Source organism: Cupressus sempervirens, chromosome 4, assembly GCF_028749045.1.
Source record: "Cupressus sempervirens isolate cs-2001-9-10 chromosome 4, ASM2874904v1, whole genome shotgun sequence".
NCBI classification, from domain to species: domain Eukaryota; kingdom Viridiplantae; phylum Streptophyta; class Pinopsida; order Cupressales; family Cupressaceae; genus Cupressus; species Cupressus sempervirens.
In genome coordinates this window covers 183,390,420-183,418,337 of record NC_143121.1, presented here as the reverse complement: position 1 = coordinate 183,418,337, position 27,918 = coordinate 183,390,420, and the positions used below count along the sequence as shown (strand labels likewise).

The window sequence follows — 27,918 nt, the reverse complement described above, 5'->3', positions numbered from 1 at the left end:
TTACAAAGGGTCCTACTAATACCATGTGAACTAGTTGAAGAACAACTGAAGCTCGAGAAGACTTCCCTTTATCATACTTCTCCTTGAGATGCATATCCACTGAACAAGATGAACACTCCACCTTAGAAAAGTTGATATTGGGTAGACCTTTGACCATGTGTTTTGAGAAAATTTGTTGAAGAGAGTGAAAGTCAAGGTGACCAAACCGCTCATGCCATCAATTGTTGTTTGAATTAGAGTGAGTTAACAAGGCTTGAGAAGAACTCTTAGGCACAAAGTGGGAAAAGGAATAAAGCCTCTTGTCATCATTGACTTTCCCAACTACTACCAATGAATCATCTTTTAGACTGCGCTCCATCACTGAATGGGGAAGGAACTCAACCTTATGACCATCTCCAAGGTGAGTGATTTGGTAAATTGAAAGTAGATTGGAGCTTAGATTTGGAACATAGAGAACATCATTGTACTCCCCATATTTTATTTCAACATGTCCTTTCCCTTCAACTTCCATCTTGGCATCATCTCCCATGAAGATGTGTGGTACCTATGACTGCTTCAATGAAGAAAAATCTTTCTTTGAAGAAACCATGTGATAAGAGGCACCTGAGTCAAGTATCCATTCCGAAGAACTTGTGTTTGCCATACGTGCTTGACCTTTACCCTTTGAAGAGTTAGGAGTAGAATCCTTGGAAGTACCTGACACTTGAATCTTGTTCTTCTTGAGTAGATTTTCTAACTCATCGATTCTTTTTGTCTTGCAATGATGCTCGTCATGATTTGGCTTTTTGCAATATGCACAAAAGAGTTTGTCCTTCTTTTCATTAGTTCCTTTCTTGTTTGAAGAAGAACCGCCTTGTTGAGAGGAGTCATTTTGTGTCTTAGATTGTGTTTTCTACTTCCACTGCTTCTTCTTGTTGTTACTTTTCCCCCCTTGACTAGATTTGTGATCATCACTAGCCACTAAGGCTTTGGTCTTAGATGACTTGAGAAGTCCAAAATCCACCAAGTGAGATTGTTCAACAATCAACATGTCTGCAAATCCATCAAAGGAAGGCTTCTGATAAGTAGATCCCATGGTTAACCTATGAGTATTAAATCTCGAAACAAAGTTGGCGTATTCAGAAGGTAGCTTCTTCAAGATGTGATGTATCAACCTATCATCCTTTATGGGATTTCCACAATCTTTTAGAAGTGCCCTATACTCATTGCCTTTGATGATATAATCCTAAATTGTGTCATAATTCTTAGGATCCAAGAGAAGTAGATCATCCTCAATCTGAAATCCCTTTTCCTCATCTACTTTACCATACAACTGTTCAAGTTTGTCCCAAGCTTCCTTAGATTCTGAACAATTTTTAATGTGGAAGAGAAGATCGCTATGTACACAACTTCTTATAACACCTAAAGCTTCTCGGTCTTGAATTTTCCAATCAATGAGTTCTTTAGCATCAGTAGGTTTGGTAATTGTATCATCAACATATAAACTATATCCTTTTTCCATTAATCTACTCCATGCAGTACCTTTCCATGTAGAATAGTTGCATGAAGTTAAAGGAGGACATTTAAAACCCATGATGCAGAGATGAAAGAGCACAAAATAGAGACATAAAAAAAACACAATACACTCCCCCCCTTTTCACTCAATCAAAAGATCCCCCCCAAAAAAGATGCTTTGGCACTTTATAAGTAGTGCGTTTACAATGGGCCACTTGTCAAAATGAACAAAGTGGACTTTCTGATTTGGCTATTACAACTGCCTTATAAGGTTGAAATCTATCACTTAAGCACTGTAGCTTAGTTTTACAACAATTATGAAAAAGAATGAAAGCTTTACAATGCCAAAGAAGCCCTAATTCTAAAAGCGAGAAATTTCTCCACACAACCCTAGAATCTAACTTCAGATATGGAAAGTAGATGAAAAAATACGCACTTTCAAAAAAAATAGAACATGAAAAAGTGACCAGATGTGCTTGTACGGAGCTTTTGAAGTTGCAAAATGTAGGATTATGCAAGTACAGTCACCAAAAAATGTAAATTATGCAAAATTTGTGCATCAAAACTAGAAAACAACACCACCACTTGAAAATTCAAGAAATTTTACCTGATTTCAAAAAAATTGCACTTGAATCGGAGTCCGGATGTCCAAGTTACAAGCTCGCAAAGTCAGGCTACCAAACTGAAAAGCAATCTGAAAAGGGGTTTGGAGGAGAAATTGCAAGTTTAAATTTAACGATCAAATGGCTGTCAACACAGTTAAAAAATGGCCTGGTTTGACGTCCAGACGGGCGTCAATTTTAGGCACATAAAATGATGACATCAACAAAAATTCCACCCTACTGGATGACGTGGCACTGACTGAGCACATCATACTATACAGATTGTATAGATTAGTACAAAAATATTTGATGGGGGTAGGTGACTCACCGTACGGTAGATGACGTGTTTGCTATGTCAGCCTGCGCAGTTGGATGCTGACTGGACCTGTCGACTGGGTGAGGGCGGATGATGTGGCGAACAGTAGGGATAGGTGGCGCTGACGACGGTCCACATGGATACCTCATTTGTTGTGCAGGAGGTGACTGGAGATAGTTAGAAGTCTCACACCACAGGCCGATTTAATGTCGAATTCGGTGTTGTTGATGGTGGAACTCTTTGCCGAGCGGGGTATGATATATCCCGCATTTAGTGGGTGGGAGGGCTCTACGGTATTTTTAAACACCCGTCTGTAGAAGTGGAACAAACAGTAGGCTGGCGGTTGTGTGTTGAACTGCTGAGCCACCGGGATTATGAGCGACTACCAGAAATGATCATTGAATTTCCCCCGAAATGGGGTGAATCACCGGTGGATGCGGGCCTGTCGGATTTGGTCCTCGCCAGTTATGTATGAGTTCGACCCGTGGATTTGATAGTGCATAGAGTAATAAAATAACCCGCAAAATAATAAAATACTTTTGCCCAAATAATGTACCGAGCCAAGGTGTCACTGCTCGGTTTGGGAAAAAAATTTCTCTGCCTGGTTTAAATCCGAAAACTAATAATTTCAAAAATAACCAAAAATAATTCTAAAAATGCTAGAAATTGTAGAGAAGAGATAATGCTCAGATATGAAAAATAAATGCAATAGATCCGAAAATAATCATAACCATATCGCAAATCGGGACCTCCGAGTTCCGATTTGCAAAATTTTTTTTGCCTCACGGTCGACTATGGGCCAAGGTAAGCATGCTTATAGTTGATTTTCACCAGTTTAGCATTTCGGATGCAATGGAGAGGTTAGATCTGGTGCTGGACGCTCCCAATTTTTGTAGCACTCCGGATTTAGGCTGAGGTGATGAAGCAAACAAGAGGTCTCGAACGATTTGTGAAGAGAAAGTCTCCCCAACTCTGATACCATGTAAGAATTTTCCTAAGGGAAAAATTCACCCAAGAACTAAGAACTCAAACACAAGCACAACTGTAGACCAAAATGAAAAGAGTATGATCAGAATAACAATGTATTCAATAACTTGGTTCTAAGAGTACACTAGGAGTGCCTGAATATAAAGGCCTCAAGAGAGCTTCTAGAATGAATAGAAGTTAGCACCATGAAGTGTCATACAACCAAGCACATGTCCACCAGATATGGATTATCCTACATTAAGCATGGAAGCAAGTGCAGTGATGAGAGGATAAGCCTACAAGGGTGGGACACGCAAAACAGTGTTGTAGACACCATGTGCTTAAATAGAGTTGCATACTCCTATGTTGTCAACAAGACAACTCACAAGGTGTGGAAACTCCTAAGTGTCACACAAATAAAAATAATAAAATAATGCAAAATAATTGAATAATGCATTAACCTAAGTAAACTTAAGTAAGTGTAAATAGTAAAGTACGTATTTACACCAACAATATTGTTCATATTTTTCTATAGTTGTGAAACAATTGTCTACCAAGTTAGCTTATATAGGTAAATATTTAAAACTTGTTATTTTCAAGAATACTTTTTTAAACACGTGTTTCAAAATTAATTAATTATAGTGATGGTACAATGATCGTAATAATTAATCTTATTAATAGATGTTTTCTATCTATAAACTTTTAATCAAATATATATCATGAACCATTTATGACCTAAAAAATAAAATCATCATTTATTTATTTCGTCAAAATTGCATAAACATAGATACAATATCAAATATAATCATAATAATCTTCTAAAATATTCTATATGGACATGGTTAGATATCAATATGGACATGGTCGATTACAATTGGAAAGGACATTTAAAAAAATCATATAAACATATATTGGACAAAGTTTCTTATTAAAAGAGATTTTCATTACATCAAAAGAAATATCAGCATAGATTGACTGCCATTACAAAAAAATTTCCTAGTGCGGTCAAACATGGCTATAGAACCCTAGTTTTTGTAGGCATGCAGAGAGACAATATAGATATGGGGGTCAAGAACGATGGCCATATAGTAGGAGACTTCATAAGGGGTTTTAACACAAACTTGGGATGAAAAAAAAAGTAGAGAAATCTAAGCCATTGGTTTAGTAGATCAATGGAATAGATAGGAAGGTAAGAATAAAATCAATCACGACCTCATTGGAGAACCACAAATTGTACATTCAGGGGGACAAGTATTTCAACTTGGAAAGATAAAGTAGGATATGTGGAGGCCAAAAATTATCAACACTAATAAACTAACAAATGAGATGTTAAAGGAAAGCTGTTACCCAAGGATTGAGCATGTCCTAGTTGCTTCAGTGATGTTGAAAACCTAGATTAGAGCTCGGATGTGAGTTCTTGATAGAACATTCTTTCTTTTTCAAGTGGGGAGGGTTGTGGTCATCTTTTAACAAGATAAAACCTTGATGTGTGGATCATTTGGGCAAGGATGCCCCCCTTAAAACCCTATCTAATGAGTTCTCTATGGTTTTTTCCCCTATAAGAAAGGAAAAAGAATTGATTTTCAATAATGGTCCTTTCATTTTGGAAGGGAAGGTTTTATTTGTTAAAACTATAACTATGATCATCATACTAGTCTGACTATATATATCACATAGACTTTGTCTTTCAAGTAATACCGTATGAAGGCTTATTAACACATTGCACCTTGTCTAGGGATGATCAAAATTTTATTGTGATGAGTATATCTTAGCATTAACCTTAACTAAATTTAGTTATGTTTGTTTGTTAAAATATATCTCCTTCTAGGCGCTCATTATGAGAGAGCATTGTGGGCCGACCTAGATAAGGTCATGTCTCTTTAAGGGGCATGCCCTTTGGTTATGGTATATGAGTAAGGTGTGGTTGTAGTTAAAGAGCACACAATAGAATATCAAGTCTGCTCCTTTAAACAACTCTGCAACAAATCAAATACTTGCTGAGACAAATATATTTTAGAATAACAATTAATATTGACATCTCATTTCAAGGTCAAATGGAACGAAGATCAAAACAAAAACCATACAGAAAGGTATTATCTCAAATCTGATTACTGAGAATTTGCATAAACTTTACATGGTATCAGAGCTTTGGTAGTCGAACCTAGGCTCTAAAAATTAAACAACTAGACTTAGTATATCTAGTATTATTCTCCTATCTTCAATGGCATACACAATCAGACTCGAGGACAGATTTGATGGGAAAGAACACTTTGATGCTTGGAAATTTAGAATCATAATGATTATTGAAGAAAATGATGTAAAGCAGTTTATTGATTCAACGTCTAAACAACCTGATGTTGAACCTAATAAAACTATCTGGAGTAAAGGAAATAGGAAAGCATTACAAATCATATTAAATGGAGTGAAAAATAAAATAGTACCCATGCTAATGAAACATCAAACAATATTTGATATGGTGAAAGCATTATTAAATGCATATGAGGTTAATAATGCAACTAGAGTCCTCACACTAAAAATGAAACTAAATCATATATAGATAAAGAAGGGAGAATCGATGAATTCTTACTTCTTAAGGGTTGTCAGTCTAAGAGATGAACTTGCAAGTATAGGAACCATAATTAATTATACGCAACTAAAACTGATGGCTATAGATAGATTATTAGATTCATGGGAAACTTTTGCACAAGGAGTAAGTGCTAGAGACAATCTTCCTAATTCAATAGACTTAAGGGAGATTGCCTTCAGGAAGAATCCAAAAAACTTAAGAAAGGGGGAAAGTTGAAAATTGAAGACGAAGAACTTCATTTTCTCAACACAAATTCCTATAAAGGTAAGAAAAAGAATTTAAAAGAAGAAGGGTAATCAAAGGAATGAAAAACCTAAGAAAGATCTATCCAAAGTAAAATGCAAAAAATGCAAAAAAATTGGACATTATAGATCTAATTGCTTTGAGAATTCTAAACAAGTAAAGTGTACAAACATTACTAAAGAAGATAACTATGATTGTGAGAATTGTGTATTGTATTCAATACTATCAAATGAAGTATCAAGCAAGGCATGGATGATTTATAGTGGATCATCTCAACATATTATAGGATACAAAGAAGCACTAGACTCTATATCTAAAGAAGTTGATGGTGAAGTTACCATCAGTGATAATTTCACTCATTCAGTCAAAGGAATTGAGAATTGCATATTGAAATTAAAGTCAAGTAGTTCTCTACATCTCAAAGGAGTACTCTATGTACCAGGAATAAGAAGAAATCTAATCTTGGTTACAACACTTGAAGATGATGGACATAATGTTGCATTCATGGATGGTAAAGTAATGACCTAGGCTAAGAACTCTTCATTTAAGAAAGCAAAATTGATTGGTCAAAGAAAGGGGTAGTTGTATGAATTAAGTTTAGAACCTAGTCAACCCATTCAAGCATTAATTCATGAAGCTGCTAATATAAACAAAATATGGAAGGGTATGTGCAGGATCATGGTCAACCAAACTATGGCCTTAAGTGGCAGTGAAAAACTAGCAAATCAAGGTTGTGTCAACTTGACACATAATTTTAAAGTGGTTCTGCACTTCATATCAAAAAGTTGTAAGAAAATAAGCTATAGAAAATTGAATGTAGTTTCTAAACTACTAGGCCTTATCTGAAGAAAAAAATATTTGATTGGTCAAAAGTTTGGATTTTAATGCAGTACTACGAAAATTTCAAGGCAAAAATAAAAAGGTGTATGTCTGACCACCTTAATCAAAATTAAATGATAATATTTTTAAATATAATTATAGATATAAAAAGTAGACTCATGCTCGGATGTGACACATATTTTTGGGTATCTTTATTCCAAATAAATAATAAAATATGAATTTTCTACTATAACTTTTCTAGAATAAAAAAACTCTCATGTCTGACCACCTTAAGTAATTGAAAACTTTACCAAATTAATTTTTTTCCTTATACTAGGCAAAGCATAGAATGTGATGCAACTTCTGGATTTCAAAAATGTTATACCATTTGAAAGTTATAACTATTTTACAATCAGTATGTCAATCAATACTTTACAATCATCTTCATTAAAAATTAACTAATAAATACTTATTCAACTTAGAATTTCACAGCAATTATATCGATAGAATCTTGAGTGTTATAAAAAAATTCTTTTTGTTTCATTGAATTTCGATGAAAATAATATTGTCAAATGGCTACTTGAAGTTTGAATGTCAGTGAATCCTTTCTCAAACATGTTTTTTGAGTTAACCAAGCAGGTTTGGTCATTACCAATCCTAATTGGGTACATGATTTCAAATCAAGTATATGATTTCAGATCAGATACCCATTTGAAATCGGGTACTCGAAAACTCCAAATTTTTCAATTTTTTAAATTTTGGAGGGAAACAACCCATATTGGAAATTGGAGGGAAATGACCCATATAAGAGGGAAATGAAAATTTGGGAAGTGTGAGCATTATTATTACATATGATAATAATAATAATAATTAACTATTATTATATATGATTATGATTATGCTTATTATTATTATATATAGTAATATTATATTATTATTATTATATATAGTAATATATATGATTATTATTGTTATATAATCTAGTAATATATTATTATTATATTAAAATATACAATATTATATTATTATTAAATATAATATTATCATGCATTGAAAGACGCATTGGAATCAACCAAATCAGTCCCTAGGGGTCCTAGGGTTCCTAGGGACATATGTTGTCATGAAATACGTTGAACCTATGACCCCTTTCAATGCATTTGAACCAACCAAATGGGTCCCTAGGGGCCTTAGGGACATATGTTGTCATGAAATACATCAAAAGGGGTCATAGGTTAACTTATGACCCCTTTTGACGAATTGGAACCAACCAAATGGGTCCCTAGGGGGAACATATATTGTCATGAAATGTGTCGAAAAGGGTTAGAGGTTAACCTGTGACCGCTTTCGACACATTGGAACCAACCAAATCAGTCCCTAGGGGCCCTAGGGACATATGTTGTCATGAAATGCGTCGAATTTCGATGCATTGGAACTAACCAAATCAGTCCTTAGGGCCCCTAGGGACATATGTTATCATGAAAGCATCAAAAGGGATCATAGCTTAACCTATAATCCCTTTCGATGCATTGGAACCAATGAAATTAGTCCCTAGGGGCCCTAGGGACCCTAGGGACATATGTTGTCATGAAATGCATCGAAAGGGGTCATAGGTTAACCTATGACCCCTTTCAACACATTGAAACTTACCAAATTAGTCCCTAGGGGCCCTAGGGCCCCTAGGGACATATGCTTTCATGAAATGTCCCTAAGGGCCCTAAGGTCCCTAGGGACATACATTGTCATGAAATGCATTGAAAGGAGCATTGGAAACAACCAAATTAGTCCCTAGGGACCCTAGGACCCCTAGGGACATATGTTGTCATGAAATGTGTCGAAAGGGGTCATATGTTAACCTATGACCCCTTTCGACACATTGGAACCAACCAAATGGGTCCCTAGGGGCCTTAGGGCCCCTAGGGACATATGTTGTCATGAAATGCGTCAAAAGGGGTCATAGCTTAACCTATGATCCCTTTCAACAGAACCAACTTATGTTGTCATGAAATGCATTGAAAGGGGTCATAGGATAACCTGCGACCCCTTTCGACACATTGGAACCAACCAAATCGGTCCCTAGGGGCCCTAGGGACATATATTGTCATGAAATGCTTCGAAAGGGGTCATAGGTTAACCTATGACCCCTTTCATCGCATTTGAACCAACCAAACAGGTCTCGCCCCACCCAGTAATGTCTGGGGGGCCCATAGAGTTTTAGAGTAGGAGGTTAGTCCTTCAAACACCCATGCAGACTATTCTATCTTCTAAGATTCTATACGTAACATGCCCATGCACCCTGCATTGGCTATAATAGGCATGTCACATATAGAGGAATCTAGTCTCTTACCCATCCAATACCTAACCTAAAATTCTAGCCCATAAAATTATAAGGGGGACTAGCCCTCCCTTTGATGTTCCATAGTAGGGCTATGGGTCGTCTGCATTAACTTGAGACCATTCTAATATAGGGGGTAGAGGGTATGCATGCAGGGGTTGAATAATCAACCTGGGTGAACAGGGGTGTCATAAGGGGTAAGAGGTTAACCTATGACCCCTTTCAATGCATTAGAACCAACCAAATCTGTCCCTAGGGGTCCTAGGGCCCCTAGGGACATATGTTGTCATGAAATGCATTGAAAGGGGTCATGGGTTAACCTATGACCTCTTTCGACACATTGGAACCAACCAAATTATATGTTGTCATGAAATTACTATATTATATTTAACAATAATAGTAAAAACCATAATATAATAATCATATATATATATATATATATATATATATTAATATATTATATTTATAGGTCATAATAATAATAATAACAATAATAATATATATTACTATATTATATTTAATAATAATAGGAAAAATCATAATAATATAATATAATAATCATATATAATAATCAAATTGGTTCATATTGCCCACAAAATTTGTTCACTTCCCTCCAAAATTTGGGCATCCACTTCAGGTACCCAATCTTAGATCGAGTACCCAAAAAATTGGCATGTTTTTCCCAGCATATTCCCTATCACTAAAGACCCAACAATCATGTTTTTTGCAGGCCATTTTCACGGATTTGGAGAAAATTGAGTTTTTGGGGCCCATACAATCAAAAAAGGTTCTATAATATACGATTAGGTGTCTGATATCATTTTTTGAATGGAGAGCAGTAGTCATCGAAAGGCTAAGTGCAAAAGGAAGGTGTCAAATGAAGACATTGTAGCATATAGGGAAATGGACAAGCTAAATCACCGAAGGAAGAGACAAGGTATGTTAAATGTGAGTCAAGTTGACGATGTATTGTTTAAAGATGAAAGCATAAAGTCGGATAATGAATTTGTGCAGTTGGGGAATGAAAATATACCAGTTGATAATGATAACATTAGGATTGAAAATTTGGAGAATGAAATGCTACTAGGTCATAATGTAAATTGCATGATTGACCATGTCAAAAATGAGAATGCACAAGAACATTACATATCTCTTAATTATAATTAACATGAAGGTTCTAGAACACCAAAATGGATAATTGAAATTGATGAAATTATTATTACCAATTTGGAAGGGAAAAAATCAAAAAGAACCATTCGGTTATGGGCTTCAAGACTATATAAGATGTTTTTCGACAACAAGACAGTGGTGGAACAATGTCAACTTTTTATGCACTTATTAAAGATGAAAAAGATGAGACCTATGCTTTCCAAATTGAAGATTCATGTCAATAAAAAATTGGAAAGAAATGCCATTATTGTGAAGAATCTTTTCACTACTCTCAATAGCATTGAGAAAGATAGCAGGGAGAAGGATAAGAGAGCTACTCGAAGGGTTATTACAACCTCTTTGGTAAGTCATCATTTGAGAAAGGGTAGATATATGAAACAAATATGTATTGACTTGAGCCTAAATCGTACTACTTTGAGAAGAGCACTTAGTCGATGAGAGAGAATTGATAATCCTCTTCAAAATGAAACATGGGCTTTTGGTGGGAGACTTCCACATTTTGATAAGAAGTTATCCAATGATGTGAACGAAGAAATTGTACAATTTTGGCACTCTAGTTCAAGAGTATCACCCAATGCTAAAGATGTGTTAAAGTTGAGAATTGGCATCAGAGACCACATGCCACATCCTAAAAATTATTTGGAGGTAAGTCAAACTATGTTTTTTAAACAATTTAGAGAGAGTCATCCAAGATTTCATATATCACAAAGGGATTTTGAATCTTTGAAGCCATTTTATTGTGTGCTAGTTTTCTATGCACTATGAACTATTACACTCCATCCATTCTACTTTGCATAGTAAAGAAATGTTGGAGAATTGTAGTGCTAATGGTCTTCCAAAATCATCAAGAGACTTGCTAGATCAATTTTTATATTGTATAGTTGATGGTTGTTTTTTTCTATAGAAATGCTTGCTTAAATGAGAAGTGCCAAGTTTGACATATGTTTCCATGAGGGGTGCGAATAAGATCTTGGGAAGACAATAGTAAAAAAAATAGTATATGAAACCATGAAATACACATTGAAGAGTGGAGGTGAGGGCTCTAGATGTGAATTGGTTGCAAAACAAATCAGTGTGGCTAGTTTTATTTTAGATTTCAAAACAAATCTTTTCTACAAGTATGCAAGACATAGTCATAGGTCTCACTGGTTGAATCAATAATGTAAAATGTGTAAGGAGACTTTTCTCATTGGCACTATTATATCAGTTGTTGAATTTGCTGAGAACTACACATTGCAGCCTCAAAATGAGACACAATCTCAGTATTACAACTCCATTCAGATTGCTATTTTTGTCCACATAACATATATACATGCCCTTGACAGTGTGGAAGATAATCAAAAGATTATTAGAGAGTACCATTTTTATATGGGTGATGATAGATCTCACTCTCACGAGTTTGTGCAACATTGTTTTGAGAATTATTTTTATTCTTATAGGAGCATGCAATTGCTATGGATAGACATATCATTTGGTTAGATAATTGTATAGGTCAATTCAAGAATGCTCACATGTTTTATTGGTTGTGTAGGATGCACATAGAGAGGGGGGGTGCCTCATATTTGGAGTTTTTTTGAGTCTGGCCATGGGAAAGGAGAACATGATGGAGTAGGGGCATGCACGAAGAGAGATCTAGTTAAGGAGCAATTGAAGATTTTAGGAGCATAGCTTCCTGATGCTTGTAGCATTGTTGATTGGTGTAGTTGAACATTATCACAGGGGGGGACACTTGATTTAGTAGTATGCATGTTTTTTTGGTTGGTTGAGGAAGGGTCCATAGGTGATAGATCAAATCGTGCTACAGTGAGAGACTCATCAAAAATGCATTTATTCCAGAGCTCTAATTCTAGTACATGGACCATTTGGACACAACAACTAGCTTGTTTTTGTCCTAGTTGTTTTTAGTGTGATTGGAATCACTATGAGTCAAGTGAGTGGCTGGACACATGGGCTCCACATTATCTTACTCCATTGTCTATCATACCCTCTATAAAAAATGATGACATGGAAAGTTCACTTGAGCATAATCATCTATCATATCTTCTTTAGCTAGAACATGTCTTTGCATTGGTTGCACCATAGGGGAGTGATGAGAAATTAGATTATTGGTTAGCACGTTGTGTAAGAGGTAAACAAAATCTTGCACAATCGATCATAGATGATGATAGATTCACATACCCTACTGGTTCAGTGGTTGTCATTGGAACATGGTTGCAGACATACATGCTTAGAAGGAATTGAATTCCTACATTTGAAGACTATTAAAAGAAAAAAACAATTCTCATATATTTGCATCTTATTATAGCAACAAATGTATAGTTGTTGAAGCATCAAGGAAGACCAAAATTAAAAGAACTTTTTACTATTACTAATGTTGATCATGAAGCCCTATTGGAGACCCTAAAATAGAGAGAGGACCCAATTGGAAAACTAGACTAGGTATATTTACTTCTTATGTTATTTTGTTTATAATGATTCAGTGAACCAATGACTATCTTGTTTAATATAATAAATTACTAATATTTTTTATGATATTGGAATGTAGGTACATCATGAAGAGTAGTCATGCCTGAAGATAAAGAACTAAATAAGGAGCATAATGAAAAAAAATCTATTCTGTTTTTGACACTAATTTTTTTGACACTATGATTTTTGACACTACTATTTTTGGTAGTTGTATATTGATGTAATAATGATGAAACACTTGAGATATTGTAAATGTAAACTTGTTGATTTAATGTAAGAAACAAAGATGATTTTACATAATGCAATTTATGTGGAGGGATCTTAAAAATGATGATTTCAATACATACTAACACCAAACTTGAACTATGCCCAATGCCAAAAACTTGAGAGAGGTAAAAAATATTTTTTTTACTTAATACTAACCCTAGTGACATCCTTGTTCCAGCCGCGGAGAGCCTCCATCATTTGTGGCCACCCCGTACCAAAGAGTCTCCAAGGTGCTCTAAGTGTGTGTCGAGGTTGATCTTTCGAGGGTCGTAACTCGAAGTTCGTGAGGGCTATCAATGAAATTTCAAATGCTACATGATGGTCATGCCAAGGCATAAAATAACATGTCTCATTTTTGAGAGATCAGATTTTGTTTGAATTTTGCATAGCGATCTCACTCGATGACAAAGCTTGTAGTGTGCCTTAGTTCATAGGTGCATCACAATGTAACTCTGAAACCACTAATCTTGGCATGGAATCATCAGGTCCATTAGCTCTATATGGGTGGGTGAACCCTATTGACACACTTGTTCTAGTCGTGAAGAGCCTCCATCATCAATGACCACCTTGTATTGAAGAGTCTCCAAGGTGCTCTAAGTGCGTGTCAAGGTCAATCTTCTGAGAGTCATAACTCGGAGCTCGTGGGGACTATCGATGAAACATCAAATGCTGTGGGATAGTCATGCCAAGGACTAAAATAATGTATCTTATTTTTGAGAGATCACATTCCATTTGGATTTGGCATAGCGATCTCACTCGATGCCAAAACTCGTAGTGTGCCTTAGCTCATAGGTGCATCACAACGTAAGTTTGAAACCACTGATCTTAGCATCAAATCATCAATACCATTAGATGGGCAGGTGAACCCTATTGATACCCTTTTTCCATCCACAACGAGCCTCCATCGTTTGTGGCCACCTCGTACTAAAGAGTCTCTAAGGTGCTCTAAGTATGTGTCAAGGTTGATCTTCCAAGGTCATAACTCAGAGCTTGTGGGGGCTATCAATGAAACATTGAACACTACAGGACAATTATGCCAAGGCCTAAAATAACCTCTCTCATTTTCAAGAGATCACATTTCATTTAAATTTGGTACAACGATCTCACTTGATGCCAAAACTCATAGTGTGTCTCAGTTCATAGGTGCATCACGATGCAACTTTGAAACCATTGATCTTGGCATCAAATTGTCAGTGACATTAAGTTTGGATGGGCAAATGAACCCTACTGACACCCTTGTTCCAGCCACAGAGATCCTCCATCATCTACGGCCACCTCGTATTGAAGAGTCTCCAAGGTGCTCTAAGTGCGTGTTGAGGTTGAACTTTCAAAGGTCATAACTTAGAGCTCGTGAGGGCTATCAATGAAATGTCAAATGTTACATGATGATCATGCCGAGGTCTAAAATAAACTATCTCATTTTTGAGAGATCACATTCCATTTGGATTTGGCACAACGATCTCACTTGATGCTAGAACTCGTAGTGTGCCTCAGTTCATAGGTGCATCACAATGTAACTTGGAAACTGCTGATCTTAGCATGGAATTGTCAGTGCCATTAGCTCTAGATGGGCAGGTGAACCCTACTGACACCCTTTTTTTGGTTGTGGAGAGCCTCCATTGTCTGTGGCCACTCCATATCGAAGAGTCTCTAAGGTGCTCTAAGTGCATGTCAAGGTCGATCTTCTATAGGATAGTCATGCCAAGGCCTAGCATAACCTATCTCATTTTTGAGAGATCACATTCTAATTGGATTTGGCACAATGATCTCACTCAATGCCAAAGCTCGTAGTGTGCCTCAGTTCATAGGTGCATCACAACGTAACTTTGAATCCGTTGATCTTGGCATCGAATTGTTAGAAACATTAGCTCTGAATGGATGGGTGAATCCTATTGAAACCCTTGTTCCAGCAACAAAGAGCCTCCATCGTCCATGGCATCCCCATATCGAATAGTCTCCAAGGTGCTCTAAGTATGTGTCGAGGTTGATCTTTTGAGGGTCGTAACTCAGAGCTCGTGGGGGATATTAATGAAACATTGAATGCTATAGGATGGTCATGTTGAGTCCTAAAATAACCTCTCTCATTTTTGAGAGATCACATTTCATTTAGATTCGGTACAATGATCTTGCTCAATGCCAAAACTCGTAGTCTGACTCAGTTCATAGGTGCATCACAGTGTAACTTTGAAATCATTGATCTTGGAATCAAATTGTTAGCACCATTAGCTCCAGATGGATGGGTCAATCCTATTGACTCCCTTGTTCTAGACGCAGAGAGCTTCCATCATCCATGACCACCCTATACCGAAGAGTCTCCAAGGTGCTCTAAGTGTGTGTTGAGGTCAATTTTCTAAGGGTCATAACTCGAAGCTCATGAGGGCTATTGATGAAATGTCAAATGCTACATAATGGTAATATTGAGGCCTAAAATAACCTAGCTCATTTTCAAGAGATCACATTCTGTTTGGATTCAATACAGTGATCTTGCTCAATGCCAAAACTCGTAGTGTACCTTAGTTCATAGGTACATCACAGCGTAACTTTGAAACCACTTATCCTAGCATCAAATCATCGGTGCTATTAGCTCTGGATGGGTAGGTGAACCCTACTAACACCCTTTTTCCAATTGCAGAGAGCCTCCATCGTCTGCAGCCACCTCGTATCGAAGAGTCTTTAAGGTGCTCTAAGTGCGTGTCGAGGTCAATCTTCTGAGAGTTGTAACTCGGAGCTCATGGGGGCTATTGATGAAATGTCGAATGCTATAGGACAGTCATGCTGGTGCCTAAAATAATTTCTCTCATTTTTGAGAGATCACATTCCATTTAGATTTGGTACAATGATCTCGCTCGATGCCAAAACTCGTAGTGTGCCTTAGTTCATAGGTGCATCACAACGTAAATATGAAATCATTGATCTTGGCATCAAATTGTTAATACCATTAGCTCTAGATGGGTGGGTGAACCCTACTGGCACCCTTGTTCCAGTTGCGGAGAGCCTCCATTGTTTGTGGCCACCCTGTACCAAAGAGTCTCCAAGGTGCTCTAAGTGTGTATCAAGGTTAATCTTCTGAGGGTCGTAATTCAGAGCTCGTGAGGGATATTGATGAAATGTCAAATGCTACATGAAGATCATTCCAAGGTCTAAAATAACTTGTCTCATTTTTGAGAGATCACATTCCGTTTGGATTTGGCACAATGATCTCGCTCGATGCCAAAACTTGCAGTGTGCCTCAGTTCATAGGTGTATCACAACGTAACTTTGAAACCGTTGATCTTGGCATGGAATCATCAATGCCATTAGCTTTGGATGGGTGGGTGAACCCTACTAACACCCTTTTTCTAGTCATAGAGAGTCTCCATCGTTCACGATCACCTCTTACTGAAGTCTCTAAGGTGCTCTAAGTGCGTGTCGAGGTCAGTCTTTCGAGGGTCATAACTCAGAGCTCATGGGGGCTATCGATGAAATGTTTAATGCTATAGGATGATCATGCTGAGGCCTAAAATAACTTGTCTCATTTTTGAGAGATCACATTCCATTTGGATTCAACACAGTGATCTCACTCGAGCCAAAACTCGCAGTGTGCCTTAGTTCTTAGGTGCATCATAGCGTAACTTTGAAACCTCTGATCTTGGCATTGAATCATTAGTGCCATTAGCTCTAGATGGGTAGGTGAACCCTAAACTGACACCCTTGTTCTAGCGGCAGAGAGCCTCCATCATCTCCAACCACTGCGTACCGAAGAGTCTCCAAGGTGCTCTACATGCATGTCAAGGTCGATCTTTCGAGGGTTGTAACTTGAAGCTCATGGGGGCTATTGATGAAATTTCAAATGCTACAAGATGGTCATGCTGAGGCCTATAATAATTTTTCTCAATTTTGAGAGATAACGTTCTGATTGGATTTAGCATAGTGATCTCACTTGATGCCAAAACTCGTAGTGTGCCTCAACTCATAGGTGCATCACAATGTAACTTTGAAACTACTAATCTTGGCATCGAATCATCAGTTTCATTAGTTTCAAATGGGTAGCTAAACCCTATTGACACCCTTGTTCTGGCTACAGAGCCTCCATCATTTGCGGCCACCCCATACTGAAGAGTCTCTAAGGTGCTCTAAGTACGTGTCAAGGTCGATCTTCCAAGGGTCGTAACTCGAAGCTCATGGGGCTATCAATGAAATTTTGAATGGTACAAGATAGTCATGTCGAGGCCTAAAATAATATCTCTCATTTTTGAGAGATCACATTCCATTTGGATTTGGCACAATGATCTCACTCAATGCCAACACTTGTAGTGTGCCTTAGTTTATAGGTGCATCACAATATAACTTTGAAATTGCTGATCTTGACATTAAATCGTCATTTCCATTTGCTCTGGATGGGTAGGTGAACCTTATTGACACCTTTGTTCCGACCATAGAGAGCCTCCATCATCCACAACCACCCTGGTGTAGGAGCACCTAGGTAGTCTAGTTTGTACCTAGTGCTTCTTTCTTGTCATTTTGGCTTGTATTTATGCTAGCCACTTCACAAGTGGTTTAATAAGACCTATTAGGTCCTTAGGTAAGGTTAACTTAGTTGCTAAGTGGCTTTTTGCTCCTAAGTTATTGTTATACTTATAAGTTTCTCAACAGGGGTTAGGTTGACCAAAGTGGTACAAAACTTGACCAAGGGTCAAAAAACATCTTGTAATGTCTAAATAAATCTAATAGGAACCCTTACCAAGTTTTTTGAACTCGTTTAATTAAGAATTTTAAGTTATAACAAAAATTGCTCAAAATTACAAAAGTTGCAAAATTGCAATTTTCCAACTTTTCCAACTTTTTCTTGCAAAGTTGAAAATGAGTGCAAAGAGTTAGTTAGGGATTTGAGCATGAATATAAAAGGTTGGAAATACCTATATAAGATGTGAAATGACCTTGCTATAATTGTGATTTTAATGTGCTAACAACAACATCCAGTTGAAATTTGTTTGAGATATTGGTTTTTAGTTATTGTAGAGTTGTTGGTTGATCCAAACTCATACATATCAATGTCATGATGCTGATGGAAGCCTTGTATCTTTCTTGCATTTCCAAAATGTCATGTGGGCTTGGTAAGCTGAATGTGTAGTAAAGTCTCATGAATTAGCTCTTGTTCTCATTTTTCTTTGTAAAGTTGATGTACCAAGGTGAAGGAGGTGGATCATAGATGGATCCAAAGTGGAAGAAGCAAGAAGAAAATTAAAAAGTCTTGACTTTGACCTTTGGAAGTCCTAAGAAGGACTATTCTATGTGAACAAGCCTTGTAGTACATCACACCCCATACCAAAGAGTCTTTAAGGTGCTCTAAGTGCATCTCGAGGTTGACCTTTCGAGGGTCGTAACTCAAAGCTCATGGGGGCTATTGATGAAAAGTCAAATGCTACAAGATGGTTATGTCGAGGCCTACAATAGCCTATCTTATTTCCAAGGTGCTCTAAGTGTGTTTGGGCAGGTGAACCATAGTGACATCTTAAGGGATTACATATATTATTTCAAATTAAACATATATATGATAGCATTTCAAATTAAAAATTGCATAAAAATTTGATAATAAAGGTTTCTAAAATGTTATTCACAAATTATTGCATTTAAATCAAATATAACAAACATGATCATAATGAATGATATTCCATAAACATAAATAATACACATGATCCACGATAAATTGAACAATACTATACTAAATTAATATGTATATCATTGTGCACATAAATGAAAAAAATAATATCAAAATACATGTATCCATAGACAAATTACACAAATATATATCAAAGTTCATGTATCCATAGACAAATTACACAAATATATATCAAAATACATAGATCTATATACAAAATGTGGCTGATCATGCCATCAGAATGTGTATAATATCAATGTTTCTGTAAACAATGTGGCATATGCCATCTCAAAATGTCTCATGATGCATCCTATGAAAAATATACTATCCTAGGCTGCTAGTGGATGATCAAAATGTAGCCTCTTCACTACACTAGGTGGATCAGATGCCTCCTACATAAACAAAAAAGGAAAACCCAAAGTTAGACTACTAAATTTATATGATTCTATGTATCTAACATTGAATTACTCAAATGCATAATGATCTTTTTTTTAATGAAGATTTATAGTATTAAAATTTCATCATAAATACCTCTCTCATCGACCTCCTGCGCCGGTCAAGAGTCCTCTCATATGTCCTTGGTAATGCTTGAACCTCACTGATTGTGGCCTGTGTATGTTCAAGTATGTTTGTCAGATAAATCTACAACTTAAACTATAACATTATAATTTACAACATGCTAAATTTATAACATATAATCAAGAATTCAAACTACAACTTACCTGTGTTGACTCCTCCTCTGGATATAATGGTTGCGTTAGCAAAGATACAAAACTCTAGCGTCCAACCTCCTATGCACTAGGTCTTTCCTATGAGATACAAAATACTAGTTGTTAATATCACAAAAATCATTTTTGAAATTATTTATGAAAATAAGGAAAATAAAAAGTAAATGATAGTTATACATACGATGGGGCTCTTAGTGCGAATGGAAATACCTGAGCGTTTGCCACGTGGAATCTGACTGGACTCATCACCATTAGCCACACCCTATACAATAAAGAATGTAATTAAATTTCATTACCACAAACATTTTAAAAGAATGCATTGATATTTAATCAAATAGAAAGAACCTAATTACCTTTCCCTTGTCAATCGGTCCTGCCTCATCCCTCGCACTCTGCCCCCCACTGACAGGTGATACCTGTAAGAGAAAATAAAGATTATAAACCATACACTAATACATTTGGCATCAATTTGCGATGTCTATGTGTCACAATTACGATGGCAATGTGTTGCCATTATGACAGTAATAGACGTCGTTGTTTTTTAGTTGCAAATTATGACGTCTATCCCATGGTGTCGCAATTACGACGTCTATCCGTTGCTATTCAACCACTTTATTGTGACATCAACACCCTCACAATTCATGTGGCTGATGTCTCAATTGCGACAGAAACCTTGGCAATTGCGACGGAAGGTGACCACTTTAGTGTAATATCAACACTGTCACAATTCTTTTGGTCGGCATCGCAATTGCGACGAAAACCCAAAAATATGGCAAGGTGCTATGGCGCCAACAAAAAATGGCAGGGTTTTTCAATGGCGACATAGCGCCCTGTTGAAAAACTTGGAAAACTGGCGGACGTCACAATTGCAACGAACACCCAAAAATATTGCAAGGCGCTATGACGCCAATGAAAAATGGTAGGGTTTTTCGATGGTGACATAACGCCCTATCGAAAAACTTGGAAAACTGGCAGACGTCGCAATTGCGACGGACACCCAGGAAATTGCGACGGTATATGGTGTTGCCGCTACAACAACCCCGTCACAATTCTATTGGTGGATGTTGCAATTGCAACAGATAGAAAATAAAACAAAAAAAAAAAAAATTCCTTAGTTATTGATGCATTAGTGATGATAGCACTAGGGCAACATGCTATTACAGTGGTAACATGTAGCTATAGGAGTTAATGCACTCATTGAGTAGTCCCAAATCAAAACAAGTCATCAACAATAAAAGAAACATTAATTTAATGAATATTATTGATATCTCATGAAAGTTAACTGTGTTGTATAAAGCAACATGACAATACAATGGAGGTGTTAGCACTGATTAATAATACCATTGGCAATTGCAAGAGATTATTGGTTGATGAACTATGTAAGTGCACTACCTTGAATGACAGTCAACCATGTTTATAGTTAATATTGATGGTGGTCAACAAAGTCATATATTATGTCAATGTCACCAAATATGCAATTAAAATAGAGATGGCATAAAACCCTAGGATTTACTCACTAAAGTATTGTGCTAAGAATAAATGAGCATTTACAAAAATGATTAACTCATTAATGTATCATGCTAAAAAACAATGAGCCTTTACAGTACACAAATAAACAAATAGAAATCCCAAAGCATTTGTTGTAGATTTCTTCAAAATGGAGATGCATGATGGTTTACTAAGTAATAGCATACAAATCAATTATGTCTTGGGGTAGATAACGTCTTCCATAAGACAATCAATGATAAGAATCAAGTAAGGTATTGTTATTAAAAAGTGCAGGGATAGAAGGTGTTGATCAAACATTTTGAGATTAAAATGAACTTGCCTCGTGTTCATGACTAATGGCTAACATCTCCCCTCAATCTAGCTTGTGTTGTCTAAGGCCTTGGGAAACTTGAAACAAAACAATTTTTAGGTCCTTTGCTAAAGCTTTATTTTGAAATTGGTGAACCTACATAGAAAAATATTAAAAACAATTATAAGGTATCATGATGCCATATCCTTATTAACAATAAGTTGTTTGAGTATTTTCTCCACCTATGAACTACTATTGTATATGAGAATCTTTCCTCATCTTTCGTAAATTTTCTGATCTTATAATATAAAGGGAGTGGTCCCCAAGAATAAGAAACTAGTGATTAAAGAAAACACATAGTTATCAATAATGATAAGATTCTATAAGTCTCAAATAAGTGAGTTAAAATCCAATTCACAATGATAAAAATTTATACTTGACATGATAAAAATAATCTATTTCATTTTGATGTCCAGGCATGGTTCAGAATAACTTGAGTTTCTAAGCCTAACTTTCTAACCTCTAAAAATGGAAGTTCAAATGTCAATCCCAAAAAAATAGTTGAATAATTGACCTGCAATAAAAGAAAGTGAGAAAAATTCATATACATATTCTATTAAACATTTGAAGACATGAGATTTCTACATTCCATCGGGTGAAAATTGAAAGAGCTTCTAGCAGTAACTGTGTAGACATTTTTCAATCTAACTAAATCAAATTAAAACAAAAATTATGTTAAAATACCATACAATTAGAAGTTACAGACTGCACAACATTTTTGTAGTAATAGAATCTCGACAAAAACCATATCTAATACAATGCAATTACATACCTTGGTCTTCCCAGACAACTAAGTGGTTGGTCATGACTAAAAATCTGAAGTACATGATCAAACATTGTTGGATAGAAAGGCTTCCCAGCTTCAAGCCATCCAATCTCATGTTCATTTTTTTCTAGGACTGAATCCCCAGGTTTCTCCTCCGGAAACTCATCCAAGAATTGAACAAATGCCTCAAGTGTCAGATAGCCAACCTATTGGGGGAAACTAAAGCTTTTAGGGTGAAACCAATCATGTTTGTTGAAAAACATTTTAGCACTTCACAAATAGTAAGGACACAATTTCTACTCAATATAAATATCATAGAAAATACTATCATATGCTTACTAGGTTTTATGAGCAATAGAAAATCCTCATTTCTACTAAGCATGCTCGAGTGACAAACCTGTATTAGACTAGTAATGATCTCTAGGATATCAATAGATCACTACAAATTACTCACCTGAAGGTAGATGCTTGTCTCAAATTGCCTCTTTAGAGCATATTCATTAAAAACTGAAGCCAAGGAAGCGATTGTTACCTACAATGTTTCCAAATAGATAAGGATGGTATCGTAATAAATTAGAGATACGATAAAATAATAATCTTGCAGTTGTTTATGCAAGCTGAAAGGAAGTTAGATAAAATAATTACTTGTCTTAGAAAATCCTATATTATTTTGGATTTTTTCAAATTAGAATACTAATGATATTTTTATCATACTTAGAAAGGGAAATTAAACTATAAAAATTGTAAAATTCTATAGCTTCTATATACAATTGGTATGAAAAGCTTACTCTATGGCTATGTTGTTTTCATGTAGTGAGGAAATTGTACTGTAAATTTTAAGAACTTGTACACATGCATCGATCGTAAGTTGGTTGTATGATAATGCAGGGTAGAAACGCAAAGGTTTTCTCAAGTGTCATCACAAGTATCTGTACTCTCATTGCCTTTCTATCATTACATGAGATCCAATGAAACATAGGGACTCATTGTTTCCCTAGTTAATTATGATAATTGCATCATTGGTGATAACACAATCTCAAGACAGTGCTGAGATCCAAGGATGCAATAAAAAAGCTACAAGTTTAGCACTTCATGACAGTTCAAAGCATGAAGCCTTAGATGCATAGGACAACAGTCTAAACATAGGACAAAATAGAGAAATATTTAGTATCTTATTGAGCTTCACTTTATTTCGAAAATAGTTTAATATTCTCTACTAAACAGGGCCAACCATGTGAAGGTGGAAGCTCATTTGGCCCCACCCCCCTCCCCCTAACATCACTCTACATTCCCCATTAACATCTAACATTCATTCATTCTTTTAACCATTAATAAAATGTAACATTCAATCAATATCACATGATAACATTCAATCAATATCACATGATAACATTCATTAACACATTAGATTTGTTAACATGCAACATTCATCAATATTTTGCATTAACACATAATTCATGAACATTCATTAGCACATAATTAAATTCATTGAGACACAAAATTTAGTCATTATCAATTAAGGTATGTAGATGAAAATAATTTCTTTTTTTTCTTTCTATTTCTTTTTTCTATGTAAGCTCTAAGAGGAGCATCAGTGTCATCATCAATTCCCCCCTCATCAGTTGTTCTATTCTCTTTTCTTAATGATCTCAAATTCCTATGCTGTTGCAAAGGGGGCTCCTCTGCAATAACAAATAAAAGAGTTAAATTTAAAATAATTTATTATAATTGTTACAAGTATTTAATTATTTTAAATAACATAACTGTCGCGCTCTTTACCTGATCTGACCACATCATTTTGTCTGGACTCAACGTCAACATGCTCATGAACATCGACCCCTCGATCCTCTACAGCTACTATACAAAATGTTATGTTAATCCAAGCACCAATTACAATTACAAATAAAAAATTTAATAGAAAATGTATACCTCCACCACTGGGATGCACATCATGCGAACCTTCATCATCCATAGATTGTGTAGAAGGATTGTCAGGCTGCATTCCAACATCCTATGCATTGTTATCATTGCTTGCTTAAAATAGATATACTCACTTTATATTGGACCTAACATCAAATAGACTAATTGGTAAAGTATTCAATTTGAAATAAATTTCATTTAGCTTATTTACCTGTGGCTTAGATGCATCATTATTAGAACCTTCCACACTAATTTCAGCTCATAGCCATTTAGCCACGACTCTATAGCCTTGTTGGAAGCCAATTCTCTTATCCTCTTCTGTAAGGCATCTCTTGAACTCTGAGCCCTGCATTTTTGCGTGGTATGGTGAATTTTGCTTGCATTGTTTCATCAACAAATGGAGGGTAGTTAAAATATCAAAAGGAAATACAAAAGTTGCAAAAGTTGAGGATCATGAGCATAGACAAGCTAGTCTATCCTAGCATTTCTCATCACAATATGTAAAAAAATTGATGCAATTTTTCATTTACTAATACTTACAACTCGTGCTTGAAGTTTCGAAAAACCACCAGAACCGAGCTTGTGTGTCCCATGCTTTTTTAGTCTTGCCTTTGTTGCCTTTGATGTGTCAGGTAATCTATGGAAAGTTTGAAATATGTTAGATAGTATAAATATAGAGGTTAATTAGTACATAATTACATTCTCAATAGTATCACATACCTTGGTGTACTCTCTACTTGTGTAATTGCATTTTTCTTGTCAGCTTTATATTTTCCATCCAAAATCAGAGCCTACCACTCAGCCTCAGGAACATAGGGCAGACGCTTGTACCTGGGGTTATCCTGTAAATGTTTTCTTTACTGGTACCTTGTATACTTCAAACATGAACTAGCTTTTTCAAGGAGCTTGTTTCTCTCAAATGCATGAGGTCCAAAGAGTTGGGTCATGCTCTCTATAAGATCATCCTTCAACTTTTTGTCTTGGTTATTCCACCTTTTAAGTAAAAAAAAACATGTTAGACTCATAAATGAAGTGAAGCTACCTTTAATATAGTTCAAGAAATAGATGAAAAGGAAAACTATTCTAGCAATGATATGAAATCAAAATAGTGGTTTGGGGTTTTAGTTAGGATATGATGTTCCACCAGGTACGCATGGTGGGCCCGAATATTCGCAAACACTCATCACCAAGTTTTTTCCAAAAAACATCATTCCCTACAAAATAATCATGGGATCATTAGTCAATGAAGAGTGATCAAAAACTAAATTACTATTATATCACTATAGAATAATAAATTTAAAGTACTTGGAACTTTGGCTACTTTTAATGGAATGCCTTCATCGTCGCTGACGATCAATATGACATCCTTCACCGTTCCCATACTAGGAACATAGGAACATCTAGGAAATGATGTTGCAGCTCCTATTGCAAAAAGTTTAATAAGTTTCATAAGTCTTTGTCACGAAGTATAAAAGAACAAATGATAATTGATGTTAAAAAGTTGTAAAAACAAAACTGTTGAACTTTGATAGCACATACAACTGCAGGAATTATCTTTAACCTCTAGCTGTTATGCTATTCCAGTTGTGATCTGCTCCAAGAATGTCATAAAGTAGCCTTGCAAAAAATCATCTGTTAGTTTTGATGAGGATTCTCATAAATTTTACATAGAGAACATTGATTTTCAGTGGATTTGAATGTCAGAAGTTGAATTGCAACATCAACTCAGGCATGAGTTGTTTGGCATAATGCCAAAAGAAGCTGAAGTTGGGGAGAATGCATACAAAATGTTTGCTAAAATGTTAAAAGTGATTTTTAAAAAAAACATCAAGTGCATGCTGTCTGAGTGAGGTTTATCTAGGAAGAGAAAGCCTTTAGTTTCAAAGTCCAACAATCACATTCTTTTCTTGAACAAGAATAACAGGAGCCTCATATACAAAAAAATTGAGAGCCATCTTGTGGAATCTAATTGTCATGCTAAAGTATCATTTCAGCCTTCAACTGAGCCATATGGAAAAAAATGTTTGTAATGTGAAGATGGTTTAAAGGCTAGTCATGATACATTTTTGATATCTGGGCAATAAGATACTACTCAAGGATGTATGCAATCTCGTGATTCATCTGTCAAGTCACTTGCCATCAAGTAGAAGGGGTAAGTTGAAGTTGTTGTTATGGAAGCATATCAAGCTTTTGCTGCAAGATAATTGGCAAAGCTTCAGCTGAGAAGGGAATTGCTTGGAAATCAAATTTCACTAGATATGGTTGAACATCTAATCAATGATCCTGAATCTTAACATTTATTTCCTCTCCAACTAGTTGTAATTCTGTGTAGTCCCAGGTGCATTAGTGTAATGTTCCCTACAGAAAAAATAAGGAATAGAACCAACTCTAAAATGTCACTGTGGATTCCCTGAAAAGGAATTCTCTGACAATGTGGAAAAACTAGCCCAGGAAAGTGCTTTTTAATGCTAGTTTTGGAATTGTTATACCATATATGTTTTACACCTTGCAATGGCATACTTTTGATCATCATTTATCCAAATCGAGGGCTTGCCATGCAGATATATATGGCAGATGGACTTATGAAATATCATAAACAAAAACATGGCTTGGTCATCTAGGTGCTAAATAGAGTTCAACTGGAGGGTGTAAAGGACAACTAATCAGATTAAGATCATGGGGAATTTGAGGCCAATTTTTTTGAAAATTTTGTAAACATAAACATGGTAAGAACATGGACAAAGATATTTATAGCTATACAACTCAAATAATGGCTTCGGCCCCCAAGCTGGTTGATCTATTGCATCTATACAATGTTGCACCTTGAGAATATACTCCACTTTCAACATGACAGGACTAGGCAATACTCTATCAAATAGGAGCCATAATGCATGTATTTATCGATTAATTGTAGCAAAGATGTTGTAGCTCAGTATGCACACCAGTTTAATTATGAAAGAATTGACCACTCTATAGTCACAAAAGGTATGCCAGGTCATGACATGAGGGATATAGGCTTAAGTAGAAAGGAATTGGACCTAAAAACATAACAAAATACAAGAGATTAGCAAAATATATTCAAATGAATAGACATGAAGAAGCAAAGTATAACAATTCATCATGTGGCTTCCAATGGAGATAGTGATCAATGTTAAGACAGCTAAAGGAAGGAATAGATAGGAAAATTTATAGTTGCTACAATCTGATGAAACACATGAGCTTCTTGAGGCATCATAAGGATATGAGGCTATACATCTATGTGTCACTGTTGAGAATACTGCGCAAGAATGTGTACCCATACCCTTTTATGCAAGCTGATAGCTCCATTCCTCATCAATATGGCAGAACAAGCATAGGTTAAGTAGAAGCAGACATTTTTTGGAACTCGAATTGGCATATAGGAAGCACATTCACATTCACTTCTATCTATAGGAAAGGCCATGCATGCCCACCATATATGTATTAAGCCATAACGAAGTTTTTAAAAGCCATGAGAGTATTAATGGTTAGTGTAAATCTATTTAGGCTGTAGTGAACAAGTATAATTTGTGCAGGCTTGGTGTAATTATTTAAATAGCAACTAAACAGAAGTCGGTAATTGTAACAGTCAAAAGAAGGTGATGATTCATGCAAGAAGATGTTAAAAATACACGAAAAAGTAATATTTGAGTTCAAAAATAGTAGACATGTGAGTCTGGTTAATCATTCACATGAATTATAAAAACCAAAGGCGTATCAAATAAATA

At 35.8% G+C, this 27,918-nt stretch overlaps 1 protein-coding gene across 1 annotated transcript in view; it reads right to left on the bottom strand.

Moving 5' to 3' along the window:
- LOC149560595 (putative auxin efflux carrier component 1d) overlaps positions 1–27,918 on the bottom strand; it is a 100,288-nt gene that overhangs the window by 26,206 nt on the left and 46,164 nt on the right. Inside the window, exons 5-6 of the mRNA XM_089827648.1 lie at positions 19,982–20,044; positions 19,810–19,890 (exon numbers count right to left, since the gene is read on the bottom strand). Of these exons, the coding sequence (XP_089683774.1) occupies positions 19,810–19,890; positions 19,982–20,044 (144 nt within the window). The remainder of the gene's footprint in view (positions 1–19,809; positions 19,891–19,981; positions 20,045–27,918) is intronic.